Source organism: Beta vulgaris, chromosome 4 (genome assembly GCF_026745355.1).
Source record: "Beta vulgaris subsp. vulgaris cultivar EL10 chromosome 4, EL10.2, whole genome shotgun sequence".
NCBI lineage: Eukaryota > Viridiplantae > Streptophyta > Magnoliopsida > Caryophyllales > Amaranthaceae > Beta > Beta vulgaris.
This window is the reverse complement of record NC_079205.1, coordinates 49,113,410-49,130,808: the sequence shown is the minus strand read 5'-3', so window position 1 is coordinate 49,130,808 and position 17,399 is coordinate 49,113,410. Positions and strand designations below refer to the sequence as shown.

Genomic DNA, 17,399 nt, shown 5'->3' with positions numbered 1-17,399 from the left:
TCTCTTATGTTGATAATAATCTCCAAGCTTTAATCCTTTAACCTAAACGTTACAGTTTACTCAACAACCCCCTTCCGCTAAATTGTTGCAACTCCTACATACTTCACTTGACAATCTGAATTTAAAAGGAAACAAATCATGGATACGTGACCATTGACCAACAATACCCACATACAAAACATACAAAATCTTGAACATCATGTCGACTAGTTTCTTTATTGAAAAGTGCTAGATTTGAGAAAACTTTTTAATTGGAGTGATGACCATTGATCAATATTTATAGTTTACAACCTAATAAGGATAGTCCTATATGTACATATTAGCTAGAAAACCTATCCATATTAGGATTCTAAGAAAAAAAATATTTTAAAGTATATTGTATTCTATCACATCCTCATAGTTAGAGCAGGAGGAGGTGAACACTGAAATTGGACTTAAACTCCAATAATAACTGTCGCGAAAGAGCTTTAGTGAATATGACAACAAACTAATATCTACTAGGAACATGCAAAACCCTTACCTGACCAACACAACCTTTTTCCGAACAAAATGATTATCCATCTCAACATGTTCGTTGTATTGGTGTTGAATTGGTTGCGAGATAAATAAATAACATTGACATTATCACAATAAATAATAGTAGCCTGTCGGAGGAGGCAACGTAACTCCAAAAGAAGATTACGTAACCAACAAGCTTCCGCGACAACATTGGCAACGCCACGATTTTTTTGCCTCGATAATCTAGACAGAGTACAAAAAATTAAGTTATCTCCGAGAAAACAACAATATCTGGAACTAGAACGGCGAGTGTCAGGACACCCACCCTCAATCAACATTAATATAAGTGATCAAGCGCAACTGAGTAGTAGGATATAAATGAAATCCATGGCCAATGGTTCCAAATCAAAAGTGATGTAATGCATAACATTTGCTGCGATAATGAGTCAGATCTGCTGCAGAAGGACTTGAATCTGTACTAAGCTTAGAGTTAGTGTCAACAGGAGTCACTTTAGGCTTATATGTCCTTACACCTATGTGCGCTGCAATATTTCCTGAGCATACTTCTTCTACGAAAGAAGCATGTAGGAAGATGTCCAAGTAATGGAAATTAAATGCCTTAAAAATAACTAAGGGGTCCCAAATCAGACATAGGAAATTCAGATTTAGGTGAACAATGATACGGTCCAGCAAAGCATCAGAAGATGTGCCAAAATAATATCATCAATATCGACTAGAAGATAAGCCATATCGTTACCTTGACGAAAAGTGAATAAAGAGTTGTCACTCTAAGCAACAACAACAAATCCCATCTGAAGAAGAAAATGTGCAAAATGCTGATACCATGCCCTCCGGCATACACGTTCTATCAAAAAGTTATGCATGTTCGTTCCTTGTTTTTTTCTTTTCTTTACGGGAATGCATGTTTATTTTTATGTAGATCTACACTCTAAGATTACTAAATTATGCATGAACTAACACCTGGGATTCTTAGAAAGGAATGGGAAATGCACTGGACACATTTTGTGGTCAATCTTATGGAGCAAAGCAGTACCACATGTTAGGCATACACAAGCAAAGAGCAATGGTAGTTCTCCTCTGCATCAGCATTCCCCTTGCATTTATATGGGCAAACACAGGTCAAATTCTTGCAATATTAGGACAAGATCCGAAAATCTCAGTAAAAGCAGGAATCTATGCTCATTACATGATTCCTAGCATATTTGCATATGGTCTCCTTCAATCTCACATTGGATTTCTTCAAGCTCAAAACAATGTTCTTCCTATGATGCTTACTACTGGATTTACAACTCTACTCCATGTACTTGTGTGTTGGTTGATGGTGTTTAAGTCTGGTTTAGGCTACAAAGGCGCGGCGTTATCAAATGCTATATCCTATTGGATTAATCTATTGCTGCTAGCTATTTATGTGAGGGTGTCTCCTACTTGTAAAGAGACATGGACTGGTTTCTCGAAGGAGGCTTTTCGTGATATTCCTGAGTTTCTTAGACTTGCTGTACCTTCTGCACTTATGTATTGGTAAGTGGTAACTCTTCTTTGTTAGCTCCATAACAGATGCTAGTAACATTGTTGCATTCTAATTTTATTTACCAAGTTATCTTAACCTATGACATAAAAAGCTTGGAAGCATGGACATTTGAGATGATGGTTCTGTTTGCTGGTTTCCTTCCAAATCCAAAACTGGAAACCTCCGTTCTCTCGATCAGGTAAGATTAAACTACAGAAATACATGAATTCGCTCATACCATATGTGTATGCAAATCTTTAAGTAACTTTACAATTATATTTTACAGTCTCAACACATGTACAGCATTATTCATGCTACCATCCGGAATAGGTGGAGCACTAAGGTATAAGTCGTATGACAATTTCCAAGTTGCACGTTTTCTAAGCATATACAAAAACAATCCCTCCGCCTTGTGTTATATTTCATAGGTTGACTATTGGTTACTCTAAGTATATACTACCTCCGTTTTCTTTTAGTTGCAACGTTTCACAAATTGCACTATTCATGTTCTCTTATTTGACCACATTTATTGATTTATATGTTAAACAAAATATAGTCATGTGGGGTCTTGTTTGATTCGTTTCGATGTAAGCTTTCATAATATCAAATTTTTATAATTTTTACTTACATACAATTAGAGATAAAACGATTTGAAATTGTACATTGGCAAGCGTGAAAGTCAAAATGTTGCAACTAAATAAAAACAAAGGTAGTATTAAAAATTATAAAAAAAATTACATTTGGAAAATACACCCTTTATAATGTAAAAGATGACATACTTTGACCAAAGAAGTCATCTTGTAAAACGTAACAGCGCACAAAGGGACTAGAGTTTTGTTTAACTCAACAACAGTTTCAATTATATTTGTAGCTTGATTCTCCTTTGTTTGCCGTGTTAAATAGCACAAGAGTTTCCAATGAACTAGGGGCCGGACAACCACATTCAGCTCGATTAGCTGTATGGGTATCAACATTTATGGTGGGAATAGAAGGAATCTCAGCTGCATCTTTGCTAATTTTGGGGCGCAATTTATGGGGATATTGCTATAGTACAGAAGAAGAGGTAGTCAAATATGTTGCACAAATGATGATTCTTCTTGCAGTGTTGCATATTCTTGATGGCTTTCAAGCTGTGTTTTCAGGTATTCTATTATTGTCTTAATTAGTTATTGAAAATCCATGTAAATTTAGAAAATTATTAAGCACATATTAGTAATTGTTAAAATGTTAACCATATGTAGGTGGTCCCACAACAAAGAAAAAAAACAAAGATAACTCATATATAAGTTTAATGGGATACTTTTAATATTACCCACTGATTTTAGGATAAAACCTCCTTTCGGCTTGTGTGTGGTTACATACCTTCCCTCTTCTTTTGTTCCTCCACCTCACTTCACGAGCCATGTGTTTTTCCATCTTTGCCGGAAAATTGACATTTCCTTCCTTTTCTAGGCAACTTTTTTTCAACCATCTTCCAAATTCACCCGCTTTCTTATATGGATTAATCTTTTTCTCTAGAACCCTTTAAAAAAAACTCAAAAACCCTTTTTTCATCTACTTCAAAAGTCAAAACTACCCAACAAAAAAAACACTAAGATCAGGCAATGATGCAGCAAAATGAGATTTCTTTTTATTTTCTTTCGTGTTCTGTTTTTTTTGGATGAAGAAGAAATTGAGAAGGTCCCTTGCTCTTTAAATTGCTGATCAGCGCCATTTGCCTAGTTTCACGAACACCAAAACGTTTAATTTTTTTATGTTTAAAATCCAAAAAATCGATGTAAGTGTTTCCTAAGAAAAATGAATCTATTTATCTAAATAAAACATACAATATTCTATGTATTTTAATTCTCGTGTAAAAACAGAATCATAACTTATATTATAGGATGTAGAATTAGGTTATATTGGTGACCTATTTGAAACTCATTTATTCAGATGTTTTCAGTTTTGCGTTTACTTTCAACTCAAAAGACATATTAAGTCTTTATGTTTCCAACTCAAATGAATATGACACCACAAAACGACGGAATGTGAAGTTGTCATAATGTATGTACGAGTGATGAATTGGCTGAAGGTTTTATAATTGTTTAGGGACGGCTAGAGGATGTGGTTGGCAAAAAATTGGAGCTTTTATCAATTTGGGAGCTTATTACCTAGTAGGCATTCCTTGTGCCTTGTTGCTAGCATTTGTATATCACTTTGGAGGCAAGGTAAGTGTGACATATGATCATACTTGTTTGTATTTTAGATCATATTTGTACTCAATAATGTTTGATCTAATGATAAAAGTTTATATTTCATCTGTTCTTTATTAATTACTATATTTCTCTTTCAAGAAAATTTGATACTCTTTCCGTTCTAGAATACTTTTTATATTTTTTCTTTATCTGTCTCAGAATACTCTTTACATTTCTATTTTGGGATATGACCCACTATTATTTTAATTATTATTATTCTACCTTTTAACTATTGGTCCACACTATCTCTTCTCCAAATGAAATTATACCACAATTTATTACCTATCAACTCTAACCACAACTCACATCCTCTCTCCTTAAAACAAACTAATACTACTTTTACTAAGAACTAACTCCTATCACATCTGCTTATCAATAAAATAACGAGTGATAACCAAACAACAAACTTATCTTCTAAAACTATGTGTTTTGGTAAGTGTCAAGAGCATTATGGGAAGGAGGGAGTATCAATTACTAGATACTTTTTTTTGTTACTTTTTCCTATTACATGTCTATTTTTTCACATGGAATTAGAGACCACTTATCTCCCAAACTTTTCAACTCTTTCTACTGCATCAATATGTGTCCTCAAGCTATATGTAATTAATAAAGAACAGAGCAAATATAATCATAAGGCTGTGGGATCAAAATCATGACAATATAAGTTGTGGGATTAAAACTCCACAAAAGTTAGGGTACCTTTTTTCCAAAGAAAAGAAAAAGTTATGTAATAGTGACTTCTTAGTTCTTATTATTTTTATTCACATTTATATGTTTAGATATAGAACACAAATTAATTTCAAGAATAGTTTTGCCCTTAAATTAGTTTTGGGGATGTTATGCAGGGATTATGGACAGGAATTATAATGGCCTTGCTCGTCCAAGCGTTACTTCTCCTAATTATAACATTACGTACCAATTGGGACAAAGAGGTAAGGGTTTCTATTAGAGATGACAATGGGTCTGGGTCTGAAAAATCTAGATCCAACAGATCTGGAACGGGTAAATAACCTAGACCCGTCCCATTGCCATCCCTAATTTCCATACATAGGCAAAATAGTAATAACGTTTTGTTATAATGTATGTTTGTGAATTACGAAGTTAAATTGCTCCTAATAATTATTAATTTCTGCTTCTACAGGCGAAAAAGGCCAAAGACAAGCTAAACAGTCTAATGGTCCATTAATTGGGTCAAGCATCTTTTTGAAATGGCAAGGCGATATCCTTGTAATTAGCTATACATAAAAATTTGGATCCAAAAATGACAACTAACGCACAACCCCCGCTCACCATGATCTATCCTCGGATTAGTGTGCGTGTGTTGTTCGTCAATTCTGTCATTTTCATAGGTTTTGTGATTACAAGAAGAGTAGATAACTCTCATATTCAAAAAAGGGAAATATTTGCCTTTTCTTCTATGGGACATTGGTCTTTCTCTTAATTTTTTTCTCTCTTTCTTTGTAGGCTTTTTTCTATAGACAATTGTTGAACTTTCCAACATGTGGTAATATAGGCTTTTTTCAACTTTCCATTAATTATTTATTCTCTAACACTTGTGGTTTTTCGCAAATTGTCAAATAATTAATACTCCATTTAACCCTTAAAATATCTATTTCTTATGTCATAAAGGCCACATTACTCCTTTTTTTGTTAGTGTAGAAAGAGTCACAAAGGAAAACATGTAGATGAAATTTGATCTCATATCTTAGGAACCATCTATCAATACTTTAACCAGCGAACACATTACTTATCCTTGTACTTTTGGTCTTTCATAATTCCTTGATTTCAATGATATTTACAGATTCAGTCTAACCATTCTGAATATTTTCCTTAACTCGAGCTTAAAAATAAGAAATGTTCCAAGTAAGATTAGTGTCCTTTTAGAAGTATTTGCTAAATTGGTGTGTGTGTGTATATATATATATATATGTATATATATATATATAATATATAATATATATATATATATATATATATATATATATATATATATATATACATATATATATATATATACATATATATATATATATATAGGCTTGTACCAAGTGTTAACCCTGGTCTAAGTTTTGTTCCAGAATCATGAGTTCTATTTGGAGCAGCGGAACTTCATCGTCTTCTCATGGTAGTAGTAGTAAAGCCAATAAGGTGGTAAAAAATGAAACCTTTACTATAGAAAATCTTGAACAAAGTATTGACAATTGGGAAATACCCAGAGTCAATAAAGACCAAAATTTACAAAATGAGTAGATATAATATTTTTAAAACAGATTATATTATCAAAACCCAAGAACGTGATATACATTTAACAAAGCCTATTGATACTATAAAATTGTTTTCAGCTAAAACCTTGCAAAAACATGTTGAAAAGGGGTATCGTTACATCCATATAGGATTGGTTCAAGTAGGCTTAAAACCTCTTACAAAAGAAGGATTGAATTCTTCAGTCCTTGTGGCTCTCAGAGATGGACGATTCAAAGACTTTAATGATTCCTTATTAGGAACAATAGAGTCAAGCTTATGCATGGGTCCAGTCTCGTTCGATTGTTATCCAAATTTCAGTGTCTCTTTAAGTGATAAAAACATCTTATCCTCTTTGCTTTTACAAATCAAAACTCATAATTACAAAATATCGATGGTTCTATTCCAGTAGCTTTGATTTATAAAGTCCATTACAAAGCCATGATGTCTGCTTTTAATACTAAAAACATACAACATAGCAAGAAAGGAGAAACTCTCCTCCTCCAAACCGACCTTTCTAGATCTAACATAAGAATCCCTAGACCAATACAATGGAATGACGTCAGTATTCCTGATGATTGGTTCCTCGAGGGAGCAGCTGAACCTGAAGTGCGATCCCTAGCTCTTCCAGAACCTAACACCAACTTACAACAAGTTGTACAGTACTCTGATGGTAGTGTAAAACTTAGTTTTAACAGGAGTATTAGCTTCAGATATTCAGACTATTCCTCTGTTGAAAGCCTTGGACGGTCTTCTCATCTTTCCTCTATAAACAACATGCATTACAAACGACAAATCAGTTGTCCTAGAAACAATTATCCAGAAAGGAAAGTATTCTACCTCAGATATACCTTCACCTTCCATCCAAAATGTTGAATATAGAACCCAAGTTCCACACCCTGTTTATGCTGAACGATAGTCTCCTCCAGACTCGCCATCGGCCTCAGTTATAACTGAAAACATTGCTAATGAGCTAAACGTCCTTGAAAAGAACTTTGAGGTCAATAAAAAAATTAGTTCATGAAGACTTTTACGCCACACATAATCTCTCAAAGAGAATGTAGTTTTTTGAGCATTTCCTAGATATACGTGCACAAATACAAGAAAGTTACTACAACTTTTTAGTTCAACACAAAGCTCATATTTTATTTTTTGACTGGTTTGAACTCTATAGTTTTGACCACAACATTGTTTACCCTTTTAAATCATAGAACCTGTAACACCAACAAAAGACATCCGTCTGGGAGACTCAGATGGCACTGTTCAAGCTGACCATCCTCCTTTGCGACAAATTACCTTCTCCATAGGAGAGCACAAGGTAGAGGCCTCACCTCTAAAGATACCTCAAGAAGAAGATACCACAAACCTCAAAAATATTGTCCTACAAAACAACTTCACCAAATTACCCTTAACACGTTAGGAAAGCAACTTTCCAGAATTGAGAAACATAACCTTAAAACTGATACAAACTCGGTCTCAACCCTATAGATAAGATCCTCCGAAATCCGATTTTTAAACCATTTCAGATTTCGCAAAAGGCACAAAACGAGGTCATGACTTCAAAAACCGAATTTCTTCAAGCTATCAAAGACCAATTAGCAGGGTGGAACCTTCTACCTCACGAGTTGTTGAGGAAGAAACAGTCCAGAATAACACTATCAGTGTCCTAAACTTAGGTGAAGACACCGATACCGAGACTACCTCCATCCATGACAAAACACCTGAAATAGCTAAGCTCTCTTGGCAAAATTCTGGTCCTCTTGATGTTATTCCTATAATGAGTGAATTCCAGGTTGGAAGTCAGCCTAACACAATTGTTCAACCAAAATAATGAATGGAACATAGATGAAATGAGTGAACCCCAAATTTTAAACCTTTTACAACAGATGACCATGGCTTCAAATGCTTATAAAACCCAATCGGGTACGTCAGATAAAACGGTTGCAGAACTTTGAAATTGCAGGCTTCTCTGGCCAGTTAAAGGGATGGTGGGATTTCTATCTCAAAACAACACAACTGATATTTTAAATGCTATCCAAACAACAGAAGATGGGGTTCCCATTCTCAACCAGAATGGAGAACCAACCCAAGATTCTGTCTCGACCCTAATTTTACCTTATCTCTACATTTCATTGGAGATTTCCTCCCATCTAAGAGATAAAAACGCAGATCTTTTTCTAATCTTAGATGAAAAAACTTAGTGATTTTCAATGGTATAAGAATACTTTTCTCACTAGGGTTATGCTTAGGGAAGATTCTAACCAACCCTTTTGGAAAGAAAAATTCCTAGCAGGACTCCCAACCATCCTAGGAGAAAAGTCAGAAACAGAATCCGGGAAGACTTTGGGGAACATATCATCCCTTATGATAGACTAACCTACGGTGAATTAGTTAGCCTAACCTCTAAACAAGGCCTTCAAATATGTCAGGATTTGAAGCTTCAAAAACATCTTAAGAAGGAGTTAAAAGAAACTAAAAAGGAGTTAGGATCCTTCTGCCAACAATTTGATAACTCCTCCTCCCAAGCAAAAACTTGCAAAGGAAGTTGTAGTAAACCAACCACTTACCAAAAACCCTATAAAACCCGAAGGTTTTATAAAAAGACTGAGAAAGTCTTCTATAAAAAACCTTTTAGCAACGAAAATGGAAGACCCATAAGAAACACCAAAAACCACCCCAAAACCTGACTTTAAAAATATAACTTGTTTCAAATGTGGTAAAAAGGGTCATACGGCCAGATATTATAGAGTGTCTAACAAGATCCAAAATCTTGACCTAGATGATGAGACTCTAGGAAGAATTTCAGCTCTTCTAATAGAATCTTCTGATGAAGAGACTGAATCTTATAGTTAGAGAGTCATGGACCTCAGATTGATGAAATTGAATCCTCATCTTCGGAAGAAGATGAACCTTATACCCTAAACGTTCTAACCAAAGAACAAAGCCTTATCTTAGATGTTATCCAGGATATTAGCAACCTAGATTTACAAAAACAATATCTTGAGCGCCTTCGTGAATCCCTTGAAGAAAAACCTAAAGAAAAAGATCTCAACCCCCCTCCCCCAGCTCTAAACCATACAACCTCATCTCTATTTTAGAAAAGAGGAGTTCTAAGCCAGAAAGAACCATACAGGATCTTCGGGCCGAAGGATAAACCATTAAAGCTGACATAAGAGATCTTAAAACAAATCAACATCATGACTCTGCCATAATTCAACTTCTAACCTCTCATATTACTACAGACACCCCTAACGAGAGTGATCCTGACACCGACCCAGGTGATGAAAATAGCCCAAAAGTCCCAGAGGATTTCCTCTTTATTTTAAAAGAGATCAGTTCTAGAAAATATTATATAAAGGTTACACTTGAATTTTCTAGTGATTTCATAATTAATACCATAGCTTTATTCGATACCGGGGCAAATTTAAATTGTATTAAATCTAGTCTTGTCCCGAGACGTTTTCATCAAAAAACTTCTGAAAGACTTAGCTCTGCTAATAACACCAAGATGCAAATAGAAGGAAAAACTGAAGCCAGCATTTTAAATCAAGGTCTTTCACTAAAAAGCCAGTTTGTCCTTGTTACTAATATACACCATTCTGTAATTTTGGGAACACCTTTCATAAATATAATAACCCCTTACAATGTTAGCTATGATAGGATATCCTTCAAAACCAAAAATAAGAAACTAGAATTCCTTTTCCTAGAAAAACCAAAAACAGGAATCTCAACATTATAAAAGCAAGTTCTATTTACAATAGTGAGATAAATTCTCTTATCAACCGAAAGCAAAGTGATGTGCACGATCTAAAACAAAAAATCCATTTACAAAAGATCGAAGACCAATTACAAAGTAGTGCTCTAAAAACCCAAATAGCTGACTTCCAAAGTCTCCTTGAACGAGAAGTCTGCTCTGATCTTCCGAATGCCTTCTGGGATAGAAAGCAACACATGGTCGACTTACCTTATGAACCAGATTATGATGAGAAGAATATCCCTACCAAGGCCCGGCCAACCCAGATGAATGCCGATTTAGAACATGATTGTCATGAAGAGATTATATTTCTCGAAAATAAAGGCTTAATTTCAAAATCCCGCTCCCCTTGGAGTTGTGCAGTGTTTTATGTTAATAAAGCTTCAGCGTTTTCAAAATTTGATATGAAATTCGGATTCTGGCAGATACAGATCAAACCACAACACCGTTATAAAACCACATTTACTGTTCCTTTTGGCCAATATGAATGGATGTAATGACTTTTGGCCTTAAAAATGCTCCTTCTGAATATCAAGGATAATGAACGATATTTTAACCCCTATTCAGAATTTTGCATAGTTTACATTGATGATGTGCTAGTTTACTCAAGCACGATTGACCAGCATTTCAAAAATCTAAAGACCTTTTTCTATCTAATAAAAAAAAAATGGTCTCGTCGTTTCAGCAAAAAAGATTTCCTTATTTCAAACAAAGATTAGATTCCTTGGTCACTTGGTGTCTTGTGGAACTATTACCCCTATTGATAGATCTCTCCAATTCACCAGCAAATTTCCTGATAAAATCCTAGACAAAACACAGCTACAGAGATTTCTTGGTAGCTTAAATTATGTCTTAGACTTTTATCCAAATCTTTGTAGAATTGCCATGCCCCTCCTTCATAGATTAAAGAAAACCCCACCATCTTGGTCTGATGTCCATACCCAGGTTGTTAAAACATAAAAACCCGTGTTTTAGAAATTCCATGCCTTAGTTTAGCAAACCCTAACCTATCTAAAATTGTTGAAACAGATGCCAGTGACAAAGGTTACGGAGGTATCTTAAAACAAGTCGACAATGGAAAAGAATACATTATCAGGTTTACCTCAGGGCACTGGAATGATACCCAGAAAAAATACTCTACTATAAAACAAGAAATGTTATCAATTGTTCTCTATATTACCAAATTCCAGTCTGATTTATTAAATAGAAAATTCCTCTTACGAGTTGATTGTCAAGCTGCTAAAGCTGTTTTAAAAAAGGATGTCCAAAACATTGCTGCAAAACACATTTTTGCCAGATGGCAGTCTATTTTAAGCATTTTTGAATTTGAGATTGAGCATATAAAAGGAGAAGAGAATTCTATCCCTGACTTCTTAACCCTTGAATTTCTTACAGAAATGCCAAAAAAGACAAAAGATAAGGAGAAGTCCCGACCTCCTCCTGAGAAAACCATATGCACCACACAAAACCAATAAAAACCTGGTACGACGCAGTTCAGAATATGGAAAGTGAAACCTCCTCCATTGATAGAACTCAGGAAGTTCAAGACTGGCTCCTTTCCATCTCTGAGCACCCTTCTTCTATCCTAAAACACCCCCAAATACTCCAAGCTTTCCAAAGCTCAAAGCAAAGCCAGGAAAACTCCAACAAAGCAGTCATAGAAGACAAAAATCACGCAGGTAAAAATATTACAGTTATTTCAAAACCAGAGGAAGGAGAATCTTCCCAAAAAACCCTTCCTCAAAAACAATTTGTTAAAACAGGCAGCTCTCAGGTTGTGTTGGCTCAACCAAAGAAAAATGAGACTTCCGAATATTTTGTAAAAACTGCTTCTCAAAACATTATAACTATTGAACATGGGTATCATGATGATGATCCTTATGTTTCAATTCAAAAGTTTTTGGGAAAAACTGGTTCTACAAACCTGGGATCGTACTAAAACAACAGATTATTACCAGACGATCCTTGAAACCACTGGCTCTGCTGAATTCAAGCACTTTTTCTATAAGAATGAACATACTGAGCCATCTTATTCAACCATCAAAATCCTAAAGGTTCTCAGTCCTCACGACTGGAATCAAGACCTTTCAAAACACAAAGCCTTCCCTATTAGCTTCAACAACACTTTCCCACATTGTAAAACCTTTAATTATTGGGATTACCAACAGGCTTGGTTCTCCACCTTCCTAATACAAAACAATAGATTATCCCATTCTTGGTTAATCTACTTTAACACTAAAACCATACAGCCAGAAAAATTGCCATCTTGGTTTACACATTGGTGGAAATTCTATGGCTCTTCTACAGAAATCCTTCACCCTGAAGTCACAAAAAGCTATAATACTTTTAGAACCCAATATAAACCTTCAAATATTGAAAGGCGTTTTCCTGCCTTATGTTTATTTTCAATGAAGTTCTACCTCCCTTGGGTTTGTCAATGGTTCCTCGAAATCAACCAAGATCAAGGGGGCATGGTCCTACAAAGAAAATTTAAAACTAGATGGTGGTCAAACTTCAATGCTCCGCAGTCTATTCTCGAACCAGCCATTAGAGAATGGCTAAAGAAAAATAGTAACACAGGTATCATGACATCAGGGGCAGAACAATCTCAGTTCCTAGCCCGTAAATCACAAGCAAATTCCTTGCTTGCCTCAGCTAAAACCCCCGAAGATTACGCACGGATCCTTCGACAGCTAGCTAATAGCATGTCTGAATCCTCCATAACCTCGGACAATGAAACAATAGCAGACTCCTCCATCCACCTGAGTGACGATGAAGAAGATGCTGGTTTCCAGACTTAAAAAAAAAAAAAAAATTCACTATCTTCAAAGCAGCAAAGGTTTTACGCAGCAAACAGACAAAATGCTTCAGAACTACAGTCTCACTAGTAATTTTGAACAGCAACAGACAAGTTTCTCAACAGTATAAAGCTACAAAACTATTCATCAACAGTTAAAGCTATTAAACATAGCACAAACAATTGTGAACAGTTTAAAGCAGAAGACAAATTGTTCATACACAGTAAAACAACGTGACATTACTAGTTCTCCCCTGCCATATATTGAGGACTCTTCTTCAGATTAAGGGCAGAGCAAAATACACGAACAAAAGCTCCTCAGAAAATCTCTCTCTCTCTCTCTTCTTCCACAAATAAATTTGTAACTCTCTTTAGTATTTTAGTTTCATATCAAGACGATTTGTAAGTCTTTCATTTTAAGCAATGGCTGATTAAACCGCCTTATTTATAATTGTTTTATGTTTTATTTTAACATTTTATCTTATCTCTGTATTATCTGTTAACACCCTACATCCTTGGTATTTATCCTATATATATATATTTATATATATATATATATATATATATATATATATATATATATATGATTAGAACTAGGGTTGGTAAATGTTATTGGATATAAGTCGTCTAAAAAAGAATAGTTAATTAGCTATGCCTATTTTGACTTATGTGGAGGTAGATAGAATTTTCGACGACTCTTTGACATGCAATATGGCTATTCACATCTATCTACTATCTACTAGTAGTCTTTATATGCACATAAGGCATGCGAAGGCAATTAAAGTTGTTTTATACTAATAACCTCCAATAATATATAAGAAAAGTTGTTCATAAAGTTTATGTAAAGAAAATTTTACTTTATTTCTTAGTAAAAATTAAATAATCACGTACTTATGTAGAAAAATTCATTAATTATAATATGTTTGCATCACTTTTTAAATAAATTCAATTAAATTATTATATGAGCGAGGGAATTTTCGTCTTTCTATATGGACACAAAACTCCTCTAGAGACTACTAAAATTAAAGCATAGAATAGAGATCGATAACTTGGGAGGATGGGAGGGGAATCTAATTGTAGACACATAATCATGTCTCCTCATTTAAGGGCCCAATGATGAAATATACCACAATCTTAATTGGTCGACCCACAAGGAGAAAGTAGTCCGAATAGCCAAATCCAAAAGTATTTTAAAAGTGTTAAAAGTTTATTATAATAAAGATCCAAAATCGTATTTAAAAACCCAATTAATTATTCATGATAATTCATTGTATTTTGAGCGTAACTCTTCGAAAAAGCCCAATTAGTTATTCAATAATAATTAATTGTTCGTTTTTTTCACCAAGTACCCCTGTGATTTTCAAAATTCAAGGGGTACCCCTGCTTTTTGTTAAAAAATACACCAGGTACCCTTACTTTGGGGGGGTGAAATGCACGAAATGCCCTTATGACTAATGGTGTCAACTTTTCGTTAGTCATTAACCCTAATTAACCCCTCTAAACCTAATTAAACCATAATTAGTCCTAATTAACTAACTAAACTCTAACTTTAACCTTACCCTAACCCTAACCCCCTAACTTCAAATCTAACCCAACCACTACCACCACCACCACCTTCCTTCCCCCTCCACTACCCCCACCCCCGTAGCCCCGTAGGACACCCCCTCCCCCTCCCCCACCCTCGCAACCCCCACCTAGCAACCCCCAATTATACTCCTTCTCCAATCCGACCATCAATGTTAATGTTAGAGACGCAGTTAAAGGAGAGAGAAAACGGTCACATATCCGATCACAACAACAACAATAACGTCCATGGATGCGACGAACTAAGATCAATTCTATCGAAATTAGAGAATTACAAAGACAAAGAAGTGTTCGGATTAGTGTGTAAGATGTGGCTCCATCTTTAAAGCACTAAAAGAAGCAAGCTCAGTGCGCGTGCTGGGCCCCACATGCTTCGTCGCTTGGCTTCACGCTTTAATCGACTCCATAAATTCTAGGTTTCAGATTCTAGGTTCGGAAAAAAATTTGGGTTTCGAAGAAAAGCTCATGGATGGTGGTTGCTTGTGTAAAGAGAGGAAAGGGGGAACCGACGATGAGTAAGTGATGAGAGAGAGAGAGGGGTCGCGAATTCGGGTGGTGGATGGCTTGACAAGCAGTGGGGGCGGTGGTTGGCTTGACAAGTAGTGGAGGCGGTGGCTGAGAGGGAGAGGGAGGGCAATGGCTGAGTGGGAGGACGAAGGGGATTGCGGGACTGTGGGGGAGGGGGAGGGAGGTGATGGGAATGGGGGCTGCGGGGTGGGAGGAGGGCGGCTACGGGGTGGGGGAGGGTAGAGGGGGTTGTGGTGGTTGGTTAGTTGGGGTTAGGGTTTAGAATGGGGGTGAGGTGTTAGAGAGTTAGGGTTAGGGTTAGAGGGCTTAATTAGGGTTAGAGGGTTAATTAAGATTAATGACTAATGGAAACTTGACGCCATTAGTCATAAAAGACATTTCATGAATTTTACTGAAATAGTAAGGGTACCTACCTGATGCATTTACCCCATGAATTTTGAAAAACCACAAGGGTTCCTAGTGAAAAAACCATTAATTGTTTTATTTTATTTAATAAAATTAATACTTTTCAAAGAAATTTTCATCATTAAAATCGAATTTTATCTTATAACCTCAGATTTTCGGATTTAAAAGATAAAAAGAAAATCGTTAAAATGTGATTTAAAAGCTGTCAAACCGTTTCAAAAGCTAGGCGGTGCACCAAGCGCACAGGCGAGCTGTGTCAGGCACAACACTATCTGTTACTTGGTAACAGATCCAGTTTTTGTAAATCCGCATCCGAAAATCAACATAAAAAATGGGAGGGAAAGCTGGGAGGACAATTTGAGCAATCCTTTTGTGGACCAGATCAGATTTCATAAACTGATGCGTTTTTTAAAAATCTGATTCAGTTCAGAGGACCGCATCAGATTTCTGTTATTTTTTCGCTCTGAAAAACCTGTGTTTCCAATCTTTGTCCCAGCACATTGAATTCCTTTGGCCCAGCACGCACGCTTTCGGCCCAGCATGCTGAATTGTTCCATTCAGCCCAGTTGGATGCTTTATGGATCTAAGGCTCGTCACTCCCTTCGTCACTCTTCTCTCCTTCTAATCCTAACACTCTCCTCTCTCATCAGATGCAACCTCCTAACTCTAACACCCAGAAATCCCTCCACCCTCACGCCACCACTCTCACACCACCACTCTAACCCCTCATCACCCTAACTCTAACACTCTTCTCTCTCATCACGCTGAAATCCACAATCGAACGAAGCGCCTCAATCACACTTCTTCCCTCTCTCATATGTCGAATGCTTCAATCAAATCCACAATCGAAGCCACGCCATTAAAGAAACTCAAAGAACGAAGCGCCATTAAAGAAAATTGAAGGAAGAAGCGCCAGTAGAAAATCGAAGGAAACGCAAAGGAAGAGGCAGGAAGTGAATTTAGATCTGAAACTAGAGATTTTTCATTTAATTTCTCTAGTTTTTTCATTTAATTTCTCTAGTTTTTTCGTTTGATTCTTTTTTTCATTTATATTCTCGTTTTCTAGTATTTTCGTTCAATTTTTTTCCGTTTAATTTCGTTTTTATTCTGTTATTAGTTTTTTTGTAATTTATTTTCATCTTTATTATGCTATTAATTTTATTTGTAATTTATTTTCTTTTTTTTTTATTTTGTTACTAATGTTATTTGTAATTTATTTTCGTTTTTATTATGTTATTAGTTTTATTTATAATATATTTTCTTTTTGTTTGTATTTTCTCTTAGATTGTCGTTAATTTTTTTGGTTGATTTTTGTATTGATTTGTGTTACTAATTCGGTTCTAGTTTTATTTGTATTTGTTTGGCAATGATATCAATATTGTAACATGTTTCATTATTTTTGTTATTGTAAACTCCCTCCCATTCGTCGGGTTTATGTTATTTTTGGTCGGTTGATTTGTTTTTTGTGCCAAATGCTTGTTGGCTAGATGAAATTAGGAACTACATTTTTTTTTAAATAATTAAGAGCAAACTGTGCGATTGTTTCTAAAAATCGGATCAGTTTCACAAGTTACTGATCCGGTTTTCACAAAAAAATCGAATCAGTAAGTTGTGAAACTGATCCGTTTTTTACAACAAACCGCATCAGTAAATAATTTACTGATCCGGTTTTGGACCGGATTAGTAAATATTTTGGATTTGCTGGGAGTATAGCTGGCAAAATAGACCCATATCCGAAGTAGCGACCCGAAATAGAACGAAAGCCAGAAATAACCTAACCTGAACCGGCCCGAATTAATAAGACCCGAATCCGAATCTACCCCGACCTGA

General features: G+C 35.5%; 1 protein-coding gene across 1 annotated transcript; it reads left to right on the top strand.

Moving 5' to 3' along the window:
* Positions 1 to 1,326: 1,326 nt before the first annotated feature.
* On the top strand, positions 1,327 to 11,730 carry LOC104891070 (protein DETOXIFICATION 16). Its single transcript, XM_048642279.2, has 8 exons — positions 1,327 to 2,037; positions 2,139 to 2,225; positions 2,313 to 2,369; positions 2,930 to 3,168; positions 4,115 to 4,233; positions 5,106 to 5,262; positions 5,402 to 5,487; positions 11,446 to 11,730. Exons 1-8 carry the CDS (start codon positions 1,499 to 1,501, stop codon positions 11,728 to 11,730), a joined length of 1,569 nt encoding a protein of 522 aa, XP_048498236.2. The 5' UTR covers positions 1,327 to 1,498.
* The last annotated feature ends 5,669 nt before the right edge of the window (positions 11,731 to 17,399 follow it).

What these genes read in the sequence shown, in the direction of transcription:
- LOC104891070 (XM_048642279.2), top strand. Translation starts at nt 1,499, where the DNA reads ATGGGAAATGCACTGGACACATTTTGTGGTCAATCTTATGGAGCAAAG. An exon ending in CCTTCTGCACTTATGTATTG is followed by an intron (nt 2,038 to 2,138) that starts GTAAGTGGTAAC and finishes TGACATAAAAAG; the next exon opens with CTTGGAAGCATGGACATTTG. An exon ending in CTTTCAAGCTGTGTTTTCAG is followed by an intron (nt 3,169 to 4,114) that starts GTATTCTATTAT and finishes ATAATTGTTTAG; the next exon opens with GGACGGCTAGAGGATGTGGT.